The following is a 20,583-nucleotide window of genomic DNA, read 5'->3' as shown; positions in this document are numbered from 1 at the left end:
CGTTGCAATTAAAATTGATCTATGTAAAATTTGACATTTTTTGTGCCCAAATCTAGGCTATAATCAGTTTTAGTTGTTGTAATGTTGCCTAACCGTCTATTTTTTTATTACAAAATTTCAAAATGCCCTTCCCATTAACTTTGTAGAAAGGAAAGTCATATACTTATTAGTTACTTTGTGATCTATGCAGCCATGTTGGTGTTAGATTTTTATTAAATAATGATTAAAAGTTTTCATACTTAAAATATATATATTATATATATATATGTTAATAAGGGAGTTTGTCTTGGTGGTTGGTGTGTTGTTTGGGTGGGGATGAGATAACAGGTTCGATTCCCATTCCCTCCTTTTTATTTCTATTACGTAAAGCTTGGTTTTCTTGTGCTCGTTGGGATGTTCCCTCCTTGTCCGAGCCGAGCTCGGTTCTCTTGTGCCCGTTGGGCCTGTGCTTGTCCGAGCCGAGGTTCTCTGCAGCCGAGCTGGGCATGTGCTTGTCCGAGCCGAGGTTCTCTGCAGCCGAGCTGTGCTTGTGCTTGTCCGAGCGAAGGTTCTTTGCGCATGTGCTAGTGCTCGCTGGGCCCTGCCCCTGCTCGTCCGAGGTTCTGTGTGCCTGTGCTCGTCTGACCCACCTCAACTGAAGCGCGAAGAGCCGAGGCCGAGGTCGGACCACAGGTGTAATGAGCCCAGAGGAGCCGAGGTCGGACAACGGGTACGATGAGCCAAGAGGTGCGTGGGCCGTGCCTCGCACCCATAGCACGAGGAGCCACGTCGCTTCCTCGTTAGCACCTCTTCGCAACCAACCTCGCATCCGCTGGCCATACTCCCAGTGTTTTTTCAAACTTTCTTACCGGTTTTGACCGTTGGATCGGTTTTGGGTCGCGTCTGTCCCGAAGAAGTCTATAAATAGACCTCTTCGGATTAGACAGGATATATATAAAATTGAAATCAGAGAACTTCTATTCTCCCGGTTTTGCTGTTTTTCTTTCAATCAACGGGCTTGCTGCATACTGATTCTGGGTTCGAAGGCTTCTTTGATCCGTGCAAATCATTGAGGCAGAAGGAACAGTGCGAGAGGCTGTTGTATCTCAGGAGTAGAACGCCATCTAAGCCTAGTGCACTGTAAGGCGGCGAAATCTACTTCAAGAAAAGTGACCAACATACCACGCCTCAGCATATCGGGTTCCATTTTTCCACTTTCTCTATTTATTTTCTCTAAGCCTATTTCTGCCTATTATTTATTGAAGTAGAGTATTATAGATTTAAAATTTTCTGGGACAGTTTTATTCCCAACAGTTGGATCATCTACTAGTTGCTTTGAGATATGTGAAGGTGGGTTGGATTGCCCATTGGTTGCTTTGAGATCTATGCAAGCGAATGAATTATAGAGGATGGCGTGCTTTGAGATTTTTGCAATGGATGATTCATAAGTGGTGGGGAAAGAAATTCTGTCAAAGGCTGTAGGGGAGGTTGAGGGCGAGTGCTGGCCAGGTGAGGTCGTGCTTGAAGTTGAGGCGGGGCGAGGATGAAGAGGTCATGGCGGAGGAGGATCCAAGAGCAAAGAAGGATGGTAGAGCTGATGACAAGGAGTGAGATCGAGGTACCACTTGTGGTCTAGGTCAGAGAGGGAGACATTGCTGCTAGGGTCTTCGTGATGGAGGTGCCTCCTGTGAGCATAGCAAGAAGAGATTCGATTGAGGAGGAGGTCGACGTCGTAGCAATCGATGAGGAGGGAACTATCCTTGGTGTAGGAGACGAAGGCATCCTGCGAGTTCATGAACACTACCATTGTGTCATTGTCAAACAACAACATGCGCCACCCCTCCATCGCCACCTTCATAACCGACAAACAAGGGTTACCGGTGAGCGGGAGCAAGCAAAAGAGATCGCCCAGTAGTTGCTTTGAAAGCAGTGCCACCCTTCACTTTGAGATCTATGTTGGTGGAAAAATGATGGAGTCCTGAGTGCTTTGAGGTCTGTACTAATGATGGTTTTGCGAAAAAAAAATGATTCTTTTTTTTTTTTGCACGAAAGCCAAGATTTGATCCCTCTGAATCAAAAAGTATTTTTATCTTTTTTTTTTTTTACTTCATTAATAGTGTTAGAACTAAATAGACAATTGGGCCACATTGCAATATATATTAAGATTTTGATAATTAGAACTTTTAAAACATTTGGGTTTTAAGTGTAACTTGCCCAAATTAAAAGGTGCGTCTATGTAATTTCCTCGTTTATGAGACATATTTTATGACATCGCAAATTGACATTACATGAGAGCTGTTTGTCCGTTTACCCATATTGCCCATCAAAATCAGTAGACAAAAATGAAGTAATAAATGGGGTGCAAATTTAGTGTGTGGGTTAGATCTGACAAAGGAAGCCGCTTGATGCCGGTACCTCCTGGCTCCTGCTGGATTGGTGGCTCGGACCTGTGATGGTCGAGTCGGCACCATTTCTCCGTGGCAGTTCAGAAGGGAGGGATCGGTGGCAGTGGCACCCGTCCAAACTTCCAGTCGGTGATGGTGACAAGGGAGTGCCGCTTTCGTGGTCTCATTCAGTCCCATGTAAACATTTCTACTTTTACGAGGACGCGGTTGGTAGGTTCATGCTGTTCACGTCTCTAGGTTTCTAGTTTTCAGACCTTCCGGATGCGAGGCCTGTTTGTTTAGAAGATGTCCTGGACGAAGGTACTTGACCTTGAAGTCCACTTAATCAAATTTTCTCTATTCAAGCAATACCAACAATTTAAACTTGGACCACTCGCAGAAACAAGCGCTTCCACAAAGGGTTCTCGTTGTATCTTTTGCACAAAAAAGAATAAAAAGAATGATTCATCATCTTTTTTTTTCTTTTCTTTTCTTTTTTGGGTGAAAACGGCAATTTCATATAACTCTAACTTGAGTACATCATGCCAGATCAGAAGAAAGCAAAAAATACGGTGGGGGCGGAAGCTTTACAGTGGAAGTCCAATAGATCTCCTCTGAATACCGTGCAACGTAAGAGGCGCCCCAATCTGCTGCTCTGTTCGCCTCTCAGAATACATGTACTGCCTCAAAATCGTCCATCTCCAAAGTCAGTCTGTGGGTCTCACAAATAAGAGGATGACCATCACCATACCTATTCGCACTCCGAATCTAATCGATAACTATAGATGTATCCCCCTCAAGGTGCACCCACCTAGCACCGAGCACCCGTCTCGCATAGAATATGCCCTCCCAAGCTGCTTGCAGCTCAGCTCCCACTACTGTGAGCCCTAGCGTACATCGGCCACCCACAGCAACCAGGCGCCCAAGGTGATCTCTGATGACAAATCCAACCCCTCCGAACCTCCCCTCCAACACCACGCTACCATCAAAGCTCACCTTGAGATGACCAAGGAGTGGGGGCACCCAAAAAGCAACGACAAACCTGGGCTCTGAAACAGCACGACGAGTACCCCGGATGTCTCTGGCCATCCCAAGAGAACACAAGTCGAGATCGGAGGAAACCTCCCCGGCCTGAAGCATAGCTCTATCCACCACCATCCTCGTCGAGAACCTCCTGCCCTCAAACAATAGCGCATTCCGGTCCAACCAAATGTGCTAAGCCAGATACTCTTAGCAGATGTAACAAATCCTGTGCCGACTCCACTGAATAAGAAAGAGGGGCAAGTGATCTCCTCCATATCTTTCTAGCCCTGGGACACTGCAACAGGACATGCTCGATGGTCTCCACAATGCTTGAACACATCTCGCAATACTAAGGGATCCGCACACCCCGCCTGACTAGCACACTTCTGGTAGGTAGGCAGCCCCAGGCTACCTTTTAGATGAAGAGTGCCACTCACGGATGAATCTGCATCCTCCAAATCCACCCTCCCTCAATTTGCCTGACTGGCTCCCTACTGAAAAGAGTCAGGAGATCCCTAGCTCGCACCTGCGACTGTCCCGATGGCATCCAGATCAGCCTGTCAGACTCCCCCTGGTGGGCACCGAAAGAGTTAGGATCATCTCTGCCAGCTGCTCCCCAAACACCTCTTGGACCAGCCCCCCCAATTCATCATCTTTCGTGATGTTGGATCATGCAGCGGCCATTTTTTTTTTCATAGGTATGCATAATTCTTAAAGTAGCCATGGTGCAATCCAGTGATTAACATCGTAAAAAAAATCGATCATTCCTTTTGCACGAAAGATACAACTCCTACCCTTCCAGGAGAGGTGCCATTAAATGGAGCCAACCGATTTTGCTTATCTAGGTGACATTTCGCAGAGGCATAAAGAAAATAGGAATAAAGAAAGCTGTGCTAGAAAGCGAAGCTATGGTAGATGTTTATGTGAAATTCTATTTAACTGTCAGAATTATTCAAATAAGCTGAAAATTGGAGTAAGCTATCCAATTTTCTTGAAATGACAAAACTCTCCTTCGCAAGTCATAATTTAATTTATATGTTAAAATTAAAATTAATAATAAAAACTAATATTATATTTATATCATATATTATATATTATAACAGAAAAATATTATGGTATACTTTATATTATAATTTTTTTTAGCTAAAATGTCATAGTAATATTCTATATTTAATATTATAATGCTATATTATATTAAATTATTCAATAAACATAATAGTGATATGTTGTATTATAACATTAATATTTTAAATGCTACATTAATACTAAATAGTTATGGTATAAAATTATATTATTTTATTATATTAGCATGATATATATTATATAAATTTTAAATTAATATTATATTAATATTAATATTATTCATATTATATTAATATTTCTAGTACATTTTAATGATACTAATGACTACTGTAATTCATGTGAAATATAGTAGCATTACACAATAAAATACAATATAATCATTACCCATCAAAAACATAGTAATATTAAATAACATAATCTTATTATATATAAAAAATTATTAATCTAACCTATTTATTATATCATATGTTTGTATTTTTTTCAATTTTATATTTTCAATAAGTTTATATAAATACTAAATAATGTGATCGCGAATATTGCAATCATAATATAGCTTATTATAGGAAATATGACTAATATATTAGAAATATCTTAATTTTGATTCTATATGCATGTAGTAATAAAAATATCGTGATTTTAAATATTGTTATAAAAATAAAATAGTTTATATCTATATTATGGTATTTAATAATATAATTTTTATTTTGATAATAATAAATAGTTATATCTTTCAAGCAAAAGAAGTATTCACCTTCCTTCACATGAAATGACTGTCGAATCATCCACCACATATATCAAAGTGCTTTGAACTCCTTCATTCATCTACATGCACAGATCGCATCAGATAATTAGATGGTGGATTGGCACGAAAGAAGATGGATCTTTTTCTCATGCGAACAATACAACCACAAACATAATTTAACCTAAATTCAAAACAAAACCCTCACGACCAGAACTTGAGACAGCAGATGTTCCAGGTTGAAGTGTCAAGTCTCGTTTACCATTATGAGTAGCCCAGTCATTTTGAGACTAACCCCAGCTTGACCCAAATTACGCACATGTACAAGTAAAACATTGTGAAACTGTGCTCCATGAGAGGGCGGAATTAGTAACCCGAAAAGATAACACACGCATAAGCACTGTGGGCAACCGCACAAACTAGTTGACAGCTAAAGCTTGAATCTTTGTCATAAGGCAACTTAAGCAAACACCTTCAGTCCACGGTGACAGCTATATATCTTCGCATTCCTTCAGCTGAGGTTTCATCCAATGAAGCTCCTTCTGAACGCAACACGTTGACATGGACCTGCTCACAGCTCACGTAATCACAAACATATATACAGTTTCACACAGACGCAAAACCACAAAAGTCACACCCAGTTATTTGGTAGGAAGAAATCATGAAATCTGAATGACACGTTCCCTGCAGTGTCTCTCTCTAGCCTCATCTCTGATGCATCACCAAAAGCTAGGTTCTCTGCTGGAAGTTGAGCTGCTGGCGGCGGCGGCTGCAGTGGCAGCGGCGGCACAGAAGATCGCGTTATAAACTTATACCGAGCAACAGCGCTGCTCGAAGGTCGCTCCCACATAAGCACATGGATTAGAATGGGCCGCAATGCATGGCGATGAAGTGAGAATTTCTGGCTGAGCGAGACGGTGTCGAAACACCGAATGGCTCCCAAGGAAGACACCATCCAAGGGAGAACTTTCTCATTGGCTACCCTCGAGATCACCAGTAGCTTTGATGCTTTTGTTGCCTCTCTGTACAGATGCCTGAGCCCTGATCGTGTCGAAGCCACACCATTGTCGTTTTCGTCGTCAATTACAGAAGATATGTAGATAAAACCCTGCGAACAAAGGAGGAATGGAGATGAGTAAGGTGTCATATTTACCAGGCATCAGTACAGACTTGGCTTGCACACTAGGAAATTCATTGATTTTTGATGTCGCTAAACCTTAATAATGTAATAAAGCTCTATTAGTAAAGGTAGCAAGCACGATAGAAATTAACACAAACGTCGAGAGGAAACAGAGAATACTTCTTCAGTGCGACTAATTGCGAAACCCAGCTTGGTGTCGCCTTCTCGAAGTTTGATCTCTACTGCCATTTCTCCGGCAGCCGGGGTGTACCAAAGCCGAACTGCCTTCACCACTCCAATATCCACCCCATGGTAGTCCTCGAACCCATAAAGGCTAGCATTCGCAAGATGTGAAAGGTCGGACAGCGATCCTGTATTCACAGTTGATGATGCTGTCTCTCCAGATATCTGTATCACAAAAACAGGTATTTGCAGTCACCAGAAATAGACAAGGAAAATAGTTTACTTTCTTCTGAAAAAAGGACATGCAAATAGTGTTGATTCTTTAACTGGCCGTGCTGGAAAACTTTCAAAACTTCCAGACCTTTTTATGTCCGAGGAGGATCATTTCCTTGGATTACCTTGGTAAGTAGAGCCTCTGTCTGGACACTCATGAACACAATTGGGACCCCTGAGGCCCGAGAGGAGTTGAACCAAGCATTTGCTCGGGCCAAGGTTTCCTCAATGGAGTCGTATCGAGAGGCAACTGGATCCAGTGCCTTGGGAAGGACAAGCATAGAGAGGAAGCAGCTCATGTTTGACATGGGAAGTGATTCCCTCATCTTCCTCTCCCAAGGATATGATACATATCCATCCTGGAGCTGAGCGGCGTTTAATGCACAGACTACCCTTGAGTTCCTTGAACCTGCAGAGGAAGAAGCATGGATAGATGTCAGTGCCTACTCAAGGAAGAAAACATATCAGCTGCAAGTTCAATTTCTAAGAAAATGGGCACTGCTGCCAGTTAGATCATGGGAGGTGATTTCCCATAGTCAACAATTGTCCGCTGGCTAATAAGTCAACCCAAGTGGAGGCCTCAAATTTCCAAGTTTTCAGCTCGTCTTATCTTAATCTAACCAATCAAAGTCTAACTAGCCCAAGGATCAACTTAAAAAATACGGCATGCTGGTGAATCTCAAGCATCACCGGAGGTATTTTACAGTCAACGACGACTTAAGTTTTCGCGGCCCACCACTCTAGAGTTTTCGGACCATGTGTTGGTGCTTCACATTCTGTATTATTTTTTTTTTTTTTTTTTTGATTCTGTTGGCTGCACCCATCTATGGCGGATGTGAACGGATGTTGTACCAAAAAAAAAAAAAAAAAAAAAAAAAAAAAAAAAAAAAAAAAAAAAAAAAAAAAAAAAAGGGTCTCGCTAGTCTAAAGCATCATCAACCCACTGATGGGAAGGATTAGCACGACATAGTCAAATTGATGGCAGAGCAATTCAATGCTCTTAAATGACAAAAGAATGATGTGTAATTAAAAGCCTATTGCAATGAATCATTAAATTGTCTTTAAGATCTTCTCCAACGAAAACCCCAAGCAGATGAAGTCTTATAATCTTATAACAAATACCTCACTTTAACAATTCATGTACAAAGCCTTTAGAAACCTCGTCACCTGCTTTTGCTCACACTATGAAGTGCTATAACCATCCAATTCTCGATCTAACAATAAACAGTCATCACCTCACTTGTCCCATTAATAAACTCGTAATTCAAGATAAACCCCTATTGAATTATGAACTAGATGGCCGCCCACGGATTTGAGCACCATTATTGCCTGGGGTTTTACAAGAAGACTGATATCTTACAGAAATTCGTAATTATTAATTGTTAAAAAAATATACAGTCATGGGCCTTCCCACTTTGAGTCCAATGGGAAACGAAGGCTTTCTCTGGCTGCACGCATAGAGATTTCTATGCGAACATCCGGAAAGGAGGTTCCGTCCACGTCAGTGAACAGCGAGTGGGGGGCGGGGCGCTTACCTTGCAACGCGATGCACTCGCTCTCGGAGCGGTCCGCGAACCCGACGGCGTAGTTGGGGTCGTGAATGGATCGGAGCACGTACTGGCGCCGCCCGGCGGCTTCGTGGGGGACGATGCAGGCCTGCAGCTCCACAGCCTCCTCTTGGCCCCGGCGGACCCGGACGGCGATCGAGGTCTTCCCGCGCTTGAACGCGGCGTGGAGGAGCTTCTGGACCCCGCCTCTCCCGCCCTTGAACGGCGCGCGCACCGCCGGCGACCCCCCGATCGCGATCTCCTCCACCACGTCCCCGGTCTGCGGCACTTGCCCGCCCCACTCCTCCGCCTTCGAGCTCCCCGCCACGCACTCGATCGCCACCACCAACCCCGCCCCATCCGACGGCTGAGATCGGTCCATTCGCACCTATTTGCCCGATTTCTACAGGGATCTCACCATCGGCGTGACATTTCTCATTTGAACCAAAGAACCGAAGGATTTGAGGGATCCGTCAAACAGGTGATGCCCGTATTCAAACAAAACGGAAACTTCCGCGAGATCCAGTGTGGAGACCGACGGCTTCACTGGAACCGAGATGGATTCCCTTATTTTTTTTTTCTTTTAAAGGTAGCTATAAAATCCTCCACAGCGATCGAAGAGGAAAGAAGTTCGCGGGAAGCGCAGGCGCAAGACGAAGCTTCAAAGATGGAAACTTTGAGAGGAAGGAGTCGAAGATTAAATTAACCCACAGGAGATTATTCTATGAGAAGGAGAACAGTGGGTCGGTAGCTCTAGGTTCTAGAGAGAGAAGGAGGGAGGGAGGGGCCTATAAGAATATAAAACTCGTTAGATAAGCTCAGGGAGGTTTATTTTGTAAAGATAAAGAGAAGGATGTCGTTTTCGAGGGAAATGGAAATGGAATAAAAGAAGAGTGCGGTCTCTATTAACTCTTTGGAGTGCGCACGCGGTTTCGGAGAAAAATTCTATCTCGGTTCATGTTGGATGGCGACCTTTTGTCGGATTAATGGACCTTAGGAGAGCAGGAGCTCGTGTGATGGGCCGCTGGAAGAACGAAGACGTTCAAACTGGGAGAGGGAGGAAGAGTAATTGGTGGGGAGTGATGTAAGTGGACGGACAAAAGGGAATGTCGCATAGAAACTATCATGAGGGAGTGCGGTTTGAAAGAAGAGGCATATAAAGCATCCAGATGGCAGATGATGACTTCTATGCGGACGCTCGCGCGTGCAACCTATCCTCCCCAGCTGTCTCTGTCTCGCTGGCATCCGGCATTTAACCTAGCCGCTTGTATAAGGTTACAATTACTACGGAGCCCAAAAACGGTTACCAACCATATTCCCAAACTGCGGCGTGACAACATCGTAACGAGAAACTCTTTGGTACCTCACTTGGGCCTCGTAGATATATCAAAAACAAATCAAACATGGCAGGGAAAACGACAATTGAAGGTTAACGTCTCAAACTGTTACGGGGCGCAGAAATCTAGACGGGTTTTCAATCCAAAGAGTTAATGTATGTGAAGGCGGTTATTGATCTTGCTCGCATCATATTTGAAATTATTGGACCCATGAACAGCAACTTGTGTTGACTTATCACTCAACAACAAAAAGAGTGAGAAATTTGGATAGCATTGATAAGTTACTGAAAAACGCAACCATGAGAAAGCAAGCTTTGGGGGTGATAAAGTCTGGAAGTGTTGGCTACCAAGTTCACAATCACGAGAGAAAATAGTACTGTAACGCTGATAATATGTTATATTTTATTTTTAACTTGAAATAACCAAAACAGTGATATGATCTAATAACCTAAGTTCCTAACATTTTGCATATTACTTATTAACAATATATAATATATAAATAAAATAAATTAATTCTCATACACTCATAAAAGAATATTACACTTCCAAATTACTTCCCGGCTTTTACTAAAAGAGAAAAAACTGTACATACAAGAGGGGATTACGTGGAACAAGAAGAGGACAAGGACATCTTTCTCAGGAGGCATCCTTTTTCCGTAACGCTTTTTAAAGACGACAAACCAAGCAGCCCGAGAATTTTAATTCTATCTCTGTGGGCTGTAAATTAGCAAGCGTCCGCGTCCTTAACGCTGGTATAAATTATGCCGACCTGAAAGAAAGAGGGATTATGGAGCCTCACAGGAAACGATATAACTCTCTTTCTTCGAGAAGGAGCAAGACTTGTTCATCAACAGAGATGCATACGTTCACATTCAAGAAAGATGCATAAGAAAGAGCAGCCAAAAGAAACGATTCAAGATTTGCATTTGTGATGACCATGAATTCTTGCCCGGGACTGTTGTGGAGAACTTCTATAGAGGTAATATAATATTCTTCTACAGCATAAGAGTGATGTCTCCAAAGAGGTCCTATGACTCTAACAGCATAAAAAATTTCAATCACTCGGCAAGGGTCATCGAGCCAAGAGAAGGCCTAAAATTCCAGGAAAAAAAAAAAAATCATTGATGGGGCGCCGAGAGAGATTTTCCAGCGTTCCTCTAGTTTTACCAAAAACTCTATGCTCGTCCGCAATTCTACTACCTTCTGGCTGATTCGATTCCAAGGGTGCCAATCTGGCTGCCATCTTTACTGATGGGACTGCTAATTCGTAAACTGACAGTGATGATGGGGCAGCACAAGAGCATGATAGGAGCCTACTTCCAGCCATTTCCTCCTGGGAATCTAAGCAGCATGGGCTTGGTCGGATTAGACTTGGAAGGTTCGACTGCTTCGGCTGTATTACAGGGGGCCTGGAAGAGGAGGCTGGAGCCAGATCGAACCCAAGTGTTTGAGCTTCAAGAGAACATACCTGGGCTTTATGGGGTCGTGCTCAGGCCAGTATCGGTATTACACTATGCCTCTGGCATGTGACATTCGAGCGAGTCCCGCTTTGGTGTCTGAGAAGGCCAGACTCAGAAAGAAGCTCAGACCGACAATTTGTTAGCCTAGATGCACAAATATAATTGATAAATTAATAATTAAATATTTTTAATATTTAAAAATAGTAAATAAGAAGAATAAACTAGCAAATAATTAATTTGACAATAGAATAATAAAATGAAGAAAGAGAGAGAAGATGCATGGTATATGGATCGAAGCACGTTGACGTGTTGTCTCAGAAAAATTTATGCTCCTCATGCACGGGTCTGCTGGCACAGATCTCCTAGAGATACGACGATCTAGTATAAAACTATGTCTTTCCCGTAAGGAAGAAAGAAGAGCACGTTTACGCTTGCAGATAGCTCAAAAGAAACTTAGAAAAATTAAGAGGAGGAGAAAAAAAAAATTTATTTTCTCCCCAATAATCTCTAGAGCCTTTTTTATATAGGTTCTTGAAATAGGGAGAAGAGAAATTTTTTATTGTGTTTGAAATGATTCCTACAGCCCTTTATATAAGCTCAGGCGCGTCAAAAGAAATAGACTCTCTTTCTGCGGATTTATGACGTCCTATTGTAACACTTAGCTGTTGACCAAGTCAAATATTTGGTTTTCAAATTTTAAAATATTTAATTTAATTCAACACAATTTGCACCTCGCCACCGTGCCTGGCTTCTGTGAGTTAAGAGGAGAAATTGGCAGAATTGGGTAGACCCAAGGGTTTGAGATGCTCGAGCCTCCGTCATGCCTTGATTTTTTCTTGTGTTTGTTTCCATTGGTGATGAGTTAGAAGTGATTCGATCTTTTGCGCCGTGTTCCGCCAAAACAAAATATTCGGGCTACATCAGTTGCTAGCCCCATGTATGGGCTAATCCAGCGAATGGAAGCGACACCTGCCATCGGTGTGACCAATCCGGCTGCACTTAAAGCAAACCACCGTAACATTCTCGCAAACAAACGGCTGCCGAAAGTCCTCATTCTTCCTTCTAATTGATCGGCATGCCAATAAAATCGTCAATAAGCATCGATTTCCTGAGGGCGAGGGCTACGTTGAGGATGATTGATCGCTTCGGATATTCCAAAATAAGTCTTGGAAGTCATGCCCACAACTGCACAGATTTGAACGCTTTCGCATCCGAAATAAAATCTAGCCTCCACGGTTCCAGCACCATAATCTCTCCTATGACGAGCCAAGGCCCCTTCTTCAAGATGATGTCTCAGTTTTGAGGCCGAATTAGTTAGGACAGAAAATAAGTCAGATACTATCTGAATAAATCTGTTCTCATTCAGTTCAGTTTTAGATAGAAGTTTATTATATCTGATCTAATTCAAATATGAATACGGATGCTAAGATTTTTTTCCAAATTTGGATCCAGTTGTTTTGGCTTTTTTCGAATCCCGATACTACTGGGAGGAAGGGGGGAGAGGAAAGAGCGAGAGATCAAAATTATATCATTGTTTTCTTTACATATATATAGCTATAGGGAAAGATCCAAAGTTTATTATGGAAGGTCCTCAAGCTACATCGATTAACAGAAACCCAAAACAAAGAAGAACGACAGAAGATACGGGGAGGTCTTTCTCTAGTACAGAAACAGAGAACAGTCCTACATGGACGAAGGTCTGAACAAACTCAAACCGGAATCAAAGTCCCTGCAGAAACTTGGATATGGAAGGAAGAGCAGCAGCAGAATCCCCAAACCAAATTGAGATAAGTTGGCGGGGTGGTAAAGTAGCGAAAAAGGCAGCGAAGTTACTGACTTATCAGCAGATAGGGCAGAAAAAGAATCTCATCAGACGATGAACCTCCTCCAAAATTTTCTCCACTTCAGTTGGCGAAACGAAATTGTTTCACTCATCGCAATGACATAAGAGTGCTCTTATATGTCACCTTCCTGGCTGGCAACTTCGGGGTCCTCTTCAGATTTTTCATCACAACCCTTTCAATCTCATCAATGGAGCTCAACAGCTTCTTCCCATATTCAGTTTGCTTTGAATCATGGTCTGCATGATCGCTAGAAACAAATACAGTCTGCAGTGGATGCTCAGCTGAGGAAAGGGAAACGGGAGAGGGAGATGGCTGCGGTGGATGCTCGATTGGCCTTGACCGCTTCTTCTCATACTCAGTCGGCTTCGAACTATCGGGTGCCAGATCGGTAGAAACACATTCGGTCAGTGGTGGGTGCCCGGCTGGAAAAAGGGTACTGTAAGAGGAAGATCTCTGCAGTGGATGCTCAATTGGGCTCGATGTGTTCTTCTCATACTCAGTAGGTTTCGAATCATTGGATGCAAGATTGGTAGTGATAGATACGGTCAGAGGAGGGTGCTGAACTGGTGGAGTAAGGGAACTGAAGGAGGAAGATGTCTGCAGTGGATGCTCAATTGGAGAAGGTGGGGTAAAACTCGTGACCGTGGAAGTTGAGGAGGGTTCAGAAGTATCAGATGGGAGGAATTGGTTGACTGGAGTCTGTTCAGAAACATTCGGTTCCTGTGGAGTCAGTTCAGAAATGCTTGGTTCCTGCGGCAAGGGATTTGTGGGAAGTGTGGGTTGTGGAGTTGCTTCAGGGTCATGGTCCCTCGGTTGAGCCTGTGCTGCTCGCAAATGGCTTCTTCTCCTCTCCAGGGCCTGATAAATTTCAAAAATAAATAAAATAATCCAGTCTATATGAAACTCATCCGGAAGAAAAATATTGGTAAGAGTAGCATAAGAATAACAAAGGGGGCATGAATTAAAACAATTTTTATTCATAACTCTATTGCTTCAACTCTGAAATCGACAAAAATAATACCACATCTAAGTCAAGTCTGCGGAGTAAAAAGTTTGGATACAGATGAACAAGAAACAGAATAAACTTAATCAAAATTGCTAGTAGAAAAGCATAGTGCCAATTGCGTATAAGACACTCATTTCCTGAGGATGATCAGCATATGTGCCGTTTTAACACATTGGGCACTTTAATTCAACAACTACTTAAAAGATAACAATATAATAATTGATTAATTAATGTATGAAAGAAAATAAAGTTCTGAAATTCAAAATGCACTTATTCACTTCAAGTGTACCATAGTACACTTCTAGAATTCCGAGGAATTGTGATAAAGAAGCAAAAAGACATCTGCAGTTAAGTAACATTAAGCAAGTCTAAAGCTTCATAGAGATCAATGTATGCAAACCCACTCTACAACTCAAGCTCCTGTAGCATAAAGAGCTCATTTAGAATAGTTTCAATGCACTACTAATTAGTATGTCAGATAAAACATTACATACTTCTTTTGAAAAAAAAGAATAGAATAATTGTAATGGAAGACAATTCATAGATTCAAGCAAAAAGAGTAATAATAATAATAATTAAATAAGTAAAGCCACCCCTCGTTCCAGCTCATTAAAATACCTAGAACACTTGATGCACAGACTGAAACGCTCATCATATTTATACCAAAACAATTACTTTAACAAAAATAAAGGAAGGTCAAAGCAAAAGGGATAGTTAACCTTTGTCAAAGTGTACAGAAGTAGATTAGGAGCGGAACTAACTTTGATTCTTATGGTATTTCGTAATGCATGCAAATGCAATTATCATAACAAGCTGAAGACAGAAAATTTCAATAAAATCAAAATTGCAGAGGAACCATGCAATAGAAAATTGGCCAGTCTATTTAGTACTTTCCTCTTTAGGTTCAACAAGCTCTAAGAAAGCATCACTTTTATATCAAGTACACCACAATATTTATTAAGAAAAAAAACTCAAATAGCTAAAAATCCAGATGTGCCACATCCAAATTTACTATATAAATAGAAATGATGTTAAGTCATTTATGTCGCAAAGATCTTCCTGTTAATTTATAATTAGATTCAATAAATCAAAGAATTAAACTTCTTAGTTATTACCACTAATTAATGATCAAAACAATAATAATTCTTCGATTCTTGAAAATTAATTTAATCATGATCTAAAACGAATCATTCTCATAATTAATGGTTCCAAAGTGACATAAGTCAAAATATACTAACTAATTATTATTTATTTAAATTAAATAAAATATTTTAACTAAACTAGTCTAAATAATCTAACCTAGAACTCCAATAATTGCGATTATCTTCAAAAGATCTACCCAAGTTCTGAGCAATCATGATTCAGGATCTAAAAAATAGAGAAAAAAAGAATAATGAGCTACACTAGCCTAATAAGCAACATAACACTATAAAATAGGGTCGAAACATGCTAATAAATAATTAATTAAATAGATGATACGGACTGAGAATAAATTAAATTTCGAATAATACATATATCACTTTTGAAATTTATTATTATTTTCATAAATTGATACTAGAGACCCAACATCAAGCTATGGCCACGTAACCCAGTGGCATAGGTCAGATATAGAATGCAAAAACTACCAAATACTACTATTCTAATCATCAGTGGCTTGGTGTTGTAACTAGTTTCTCAAATTACAAGTCAACAGGGCCTACGAATAATCTACATTGACAAGCCAAAACATTATCATGCTGAGAATACATACATATGAAACAAAATTCATAATCTACCCAATTATATTTTCCAAATTTCATAACATAACACAAAACAATTATTATCGTAATAATGACAGGCCTAACCCATTTAATTAAATATAAAAACAAATATTACAATCAAATATAATAAACTAATTATTTTTTTACCAAAAATCGAAAAACATACTTTGAAGCTTTAGGTTACTTACCTCTTTTTGCTTCAAAATCCTACTTTTCAATTAGATGGATCAGATTTGCCTATTTTAATATCATTAAAATATTATTAATTTTATCATTATATTAGCAGCCAAGCAAAGTTACAAATTAAAACACTATTAGAGAATACAACCTTATGCCCAAATTAGGGTGAAGGAAAAGTAAGATTGATCGGAGGCGGTACCCGACTGCATAGGTTGGTCTGAACAAAGTGAACTAAATTGATCAAGATGAGCTATGATTTAGATGGCTCAATAAAGGTTAATGGTCACCAAATTCAAAAGATACCCGACAAGGCTGGGGTATTGGGTCGGTATGTTGTCCTAATATCAAGGAGCTTTAGGCCTCCATCCTGGGGTTAACTTGGATCCGAGCAAAAGAGGATCATGGCTTTGAACTAAGATCACTAGGTCTTGCTTAGAGAAAGAAAGAGAGAGAATCTCAATCTGGGTTCAATCAGAGATAAGAGAATCTCGATATGGGTTCAATTAGAGGTTTGGCGTTAGTTGTCAATGGCACGGGTCATCCCTGCAACTAATCCACAGGACAAGGAGGAAATAGCAGCAAGGAAGTAAATCATATTTTTTTCATTTTTCAAATTAATAAATAAATGAGGGAAGAAAAGAAGAAATGATAAGAAGAAGTAAATTGACAAGGAATGAGGGAAGAGGAGAGAAGACGCCGGGAGGTGGGCACCCACGATCCGACGGCAGGCATGGTAGAGCCGCCGCCACCGGTGACGGCCAAGGACTACATCTACAGCCAAAGATGGTGGCAATCTATGAACATGCCGAATCAAAGCCCCATGATGGATTTAAAACTAAGGAAATAAGGCTCAACTTGAAGGAGGAAGAGGAAAGGAGGAAGGATGGGAGCTCACCGAGTTGTGGTGGAGGCGAGGGATCTCGCAACGATGGCAGCTCCTGATAGGAAGAGATATATCTTAGAATAGTGGAAGCAGGGCAACCAAAAACCTAGAAAGAAAGAAGGGAATTTGAGGGTGGCAGAGCTCGATTGTGGGGGCAGGTCGATCGCCAAAGGTGAGAAAGAAGAAGGGAGGAAGCTCGAGGGTGATAAATGGTCGGAAAGGAAAAGAAAAGATTTAAAGATTTTTGAATGGAGGATAAGCTCGATATTGTTGCATCCGCCCGCAATCCTGGCAATAGTTGTGCGCAACCCGATGGTCGGCAGCCATTTGAATTGCCCCGCGGAGGCCTTACCGACCACGGCTCTGCGTGGTTCACAACGGTGAGCAATCGAGCGGGGGATTGTGATCCCTTGTTCTAACCCTCTTCTCTTCTCTCTCTCTCTCTCTTGAAGTCCTGAATTGAAGTCGGCTAGGCCTGCCAACTTCGGCATATAACAGGCCTGATAGGCTGGTTCTCACACATGCATTACTCAAGTGATTGCTCCAACTAGTGCTTCCATCAGGCTTCAAAAAAAAAGAAAAAATAGCTTTCTTATAGCGATATCATTTTTGTAGGTGCTATTCAGTCAACATCTCTGATTACAGAAAAAACCATACGAGCAAAATCATGATATGTTTATCATGATAACAATCTTTTCTTATTTACGTGACAAAGATTCACAAATTGATGCATCTTTACTTAGTCAATATCTCAAGAAATAAATCATATAATTTACAATAGTATGAAACAATTAAAACTACAAGCGTAAAATTCAACAAAAGACACTACGGAAATCTGAAGAATTTCCATGATCTACAGGACCAATCTATGCTGCGTTAGAGACAACACAAAGACCAATCCAATCAATGAACTGAAGAAAATTAATAAGAAACCATAGAGAATAAGTAATTAAGCATAAGAAAATAAAATAAAATAGATATATGGGTGAAACAATCATTTCTCTGATTGCTATAAATGCGAATGAGTGGATAATTAAAATTCAGCGTACTGTCCAAAAGAAAACATGGAATTCCCATCTAATCATCCGATCACAGACAACCCTCCAGATAATCTGATTATCGGGTCAGAGAAACAACCCACGGAACGAAATAAAACTAAATATAAGCGAGAAAATTCCACAAAATGCATGAAAAATTCACATTACAAATCACCACCATCTACAGAACTAACAAGTTCCAAGAATCTGTAATCATTAAGAAATTAGAAATGGAGAACCTAGCTTCAAAACAAAGAAGCAAGACCCATCTAATGAGGATCTACTTACTATTCCATCGTTTCAACAAACAAATGCCAAGAAAGTGATCATAAATCTCCGAAAATGGGAAAAAGTTTCCGAATGTTCCCATAAAAAACATAAACGCACTTCTGTAAAGACTCCACGAAAATGGGGGGAGGAGAGAAATCCCCTTACGTTGAGGATGAAGGTGATGTCCCGAAGAGGAGTCCGAGGATACCACTTCGGCAGCGGGCTCTTCCTCCTCCGCGTCACGGCCCACGGAGGGATGTTCTCCTTGCCGTCCGCGACCCTGCGGCTCAGGACCCTACCCGATTCCGCAGCCGGCATCGGCGACGCCCCCCTCCGGATAAGGAAGCCGCCAGCGAGCTCCGTCGTCGCCGCACCTGCTGCCTGCAGCACCCAGTCCCTCGCCTCCGGCATCCCTACCTTCGTATCCCATTCCAGGACCAAAAAATAAACCAAAAATGCCACAAAAAAAGAGCAAAAAATCGAAGAAAAGCCTAAAACAACACTTTCTCACCGGAACTAGCTTCGGATTCTTCTTCTTACTTCTTCTTCTCTGATCTCTAAGACTCCGAATTCTTCTTAGTCACGGAGGAGGAAAAGAGGGATTGGATTAAGGATCCGCATGGAGGCTGAGAGTGGCGGCCGAGGGGGGAGAATTCGAATTTAAAGAATGGCGGAAAGAGTTTGGGGGCAATGGGCGGTGACCGGACTCGCAAAGGGAGATCCGATATGATGGTTGGGGTTATGGTTACCGTGGTATTGGGTGCGGCAGAGTTTCATGTTTCAAAATTTCAGTACCGCTGTACCGCAGGTACAAATAATAAGTTGTACGCTAGGCATTTTTTTAAAGGATCGACGGCTGGATTTTTCCAATGGATAACGAGCTTTGACAATTGGGTGGTTGGATCTGAGCATAGGAAGGGAGCCAAGAAGGAGACACGTTCTTGGAATATCTTAAATGGTTCCGACAGCACAGTTGTGCTGAGTGCCGACGGGATCAAGCAATAGGCGCTTATCGTCCCTCTTTAGTATTTACGCCAAATTTTAATTTTTTCCTAAAGATTGCAATGAAAAATTGGAAACATTTTTTCCGATCAAATCCAGTCTCATATATGGAAAAGAATTAATTAATTTGCTAGGAGGTAGTACCTCGATGGTTGTGATATCTTATTGTTTGTTTGTAACGTTCTTTATAAGTTTGTAGAACATTAAACTTATAGATAAATATGTTGTATTGTTGATATTACGTAATTTGATCATGCAACCTTTAGAATTACTTTGTTCAAACAAAAATTTATTTTGTTTCAAAATTATTTTATATTTTTATCTAAAATATAATACACAAAATCCTCTTTGATTTTTTTTAAAACTCTGTATTGTAATACAAATTGCAGATAACCTAATTTTTTTCAAAGAACATAGAATGACCTTGTAAATAAACTTTAAGGGACATTTGTTATGGGGTGATCATCTCAAGATCAAGGGTAATACGGGTAGAGGTGACGGGATCGCCGCATTTGGTTTCACAAACGGTGATCCTATGCGGCAGTGATCCGAAATTATCCTCACTTCTCAAACCACCGCTCATCCAGTGGTAAGATGTCTATTTTTAAGGTCGAGTATCCAATATCATCCTAAAACATTAATCTTCGGCTGAAATTTGAGGACAAAAATGACTCTCATTCTAAAAGAAAAACTGATATATCAATATATAATTACTATATTATGTCAATATTATATATATTATATATTATATTATATTATTAATCATATTATTATCATATTATTATTCAATTTTAATTCTAAATTATTGTAGAAATATACTATTATACTCTATATTTATATAATAAAATTATTTAATATATTACTTCTATTTGCCTTTTTTCCCTAAACAAAATGAATATTAGTATTAAAAATAGTATATTATAGGTATAAATAAAAAATATTAATTCTATAATAACAATTAATATATCTTTATAGGATTAATAATTTACAAGACTAATAAGTATATTTTTATGAAATATATCAGGGATAATTTTGGTATTGTATGGCTAGTGATCTTGAATAGCTATAGATAATGATCATCAATGATCTAAGATCATCTAGGCAATCCGATTTAAATCATCAACACCATCTTACAGTGCCCACTGATCATCGCCACTGCCTCTTTCATTGTACATGAACATATTTATTTATAATACGATGTATATTTAATTGTATTGTATCTCCATGCAGTCTTTTTTTTTTTTTTTTTTTTTTTGTACAATGGAAGCAAACCCAAAACTAAAATCAAATGAAAGAGGAACAATAAGTATGTGCCATCATTAACTGAGATACTGAGTGGGCAGCGTGTCCTCATGTTCAAACTGTATATTAAAATAAATCTCAGTGGATGCCAACTAATCTGCTGCTCGGTTATCTTCCCTAAATATGTAGGTAGCTTGGAAAGGCACCAACCAAGCACCAACTTTTAGCATA

General features: G+C 40.4%; 2 protein-coding genes across 3 annotated transcripts; both read right to left on the bottom strand.

Annotated features, from left to right (window-relative positions):
* Nucleotides 1-5,329: 5,329 nt before the first annotated feature.
* Nucleotides 5,330-9,145, bottom strand: LOC120105224. Its single transcript, XM_039117489.1, has 4 exons — nt 8,320-9,145; nt 6,910-7,193; nt 6,509-6,736; nt 5,330-6,316 (listed from the first exon to the last, which is right to left on the bottom strand). Exons 1-4 carry the CDS (start codon nt 8,711-8,713, stop codon nt 5,840-5,842), a joined length of 1,383 nt encoding a protein of 460 aa, XP_038973417.1. The 5' UTR covers nt 8,714-9,145; the 3' UTR covers nt 5,330-5,839.
* A 3,480-nt stretch (nt 9,146-12,625) lies between these two features.
* On the bottom strand, nt 12,626-18,836 carry LOC120105223 (extensin-like). Of its 2 annotated transcripts, none has more exons than XM_039117487.1 (3): nt 18,620-18,836; nt 18,274-18,525; nt 12,626-13,830 (listed from the first exon to the last, which is right to left on the bottom strand). In XM_039117487.1, the coding sequence occupies exons 2-3, from the start codon at nt 18,517-18,519 to the stop codon at nt 13,060-13,062; spliced, it is 1,017 nt and encodes a 338-aa protein (XP_038973415.1). In that variant the 5' UTR covers nt 18,520-18,525; nt 18,620-18,836; the 3' UTR covers nt 12,626-13,059. The 2 variants fall into 2 exon arrangements, with proteins under 2 accessions (XP_038973415.1, XP_038973416.1); XM_039117488.1 differs by having other exon boundaries at nt 18,274-18,521.
* Between the last annotated feature and the right edge of the window lie 1,747 nt (nt 18,837-20,583).

Source organism: Phoenix dactylifera, unplaced genomic scaffold (assembly GCF_009389715.1).
Source record: "Phoenix dactylifera cultivar Barhee BC4 unplaced genomic scaffold, palm_55x_up_171113_PBpolish2nd_filt_p 000237F, whole genome shotgun sequence".
Classification (NCBI taxonomy): domain Eukaryota; kingdom Viridiplantae; phylum Streptophyta; class Magnoliopsida; order Arecales; family Arecaceae; genus Phoenix; species Phoenix dactylifera.
This window is presented reverse-complemented; position numbering and strand designations above follow the sequence as displayed.

Bases quoted from the DNA above. Each gene is read 5' to 3' on its own strand.
- LOC120105224 (XM_039117489.1), bottom strand. From the start codon at position 8,713: ATGGACCGATCTCAGCCGTCGGATGGGGCGGGGTTGGTGGTGGCGATC. The intron at 7,194-8,319 runs GTAAGCGCCCCG...CTTCCTCTGCAG, and splicing joins CGAGTGCATCGCGTTGCAAG to GTTCAAGGAACTCAAGGGTA. The intron at 6,737-6,909 runs GTAATCCAAGGA...TTTGTGATACAG, and splicing joins CAGAGGCTCTACTTACCAAG to ATATCTGGAGAGACAGCATC.
- LOC120105223 (XM_039117487.1), bottom strand. From the start codon at position 18,519: ATGCCGGAGGCGAGGGACTGGGTGCTGCAGGCAGCAGGTGCGGCGACG. The intron at 13,831-18,273 runs GTAAGGGGATTT...GAAATTTATCAG, and splicing joins ACATCACCTTCATCCTCAAC to GCCCTGGAGAGGAGAAGAAG.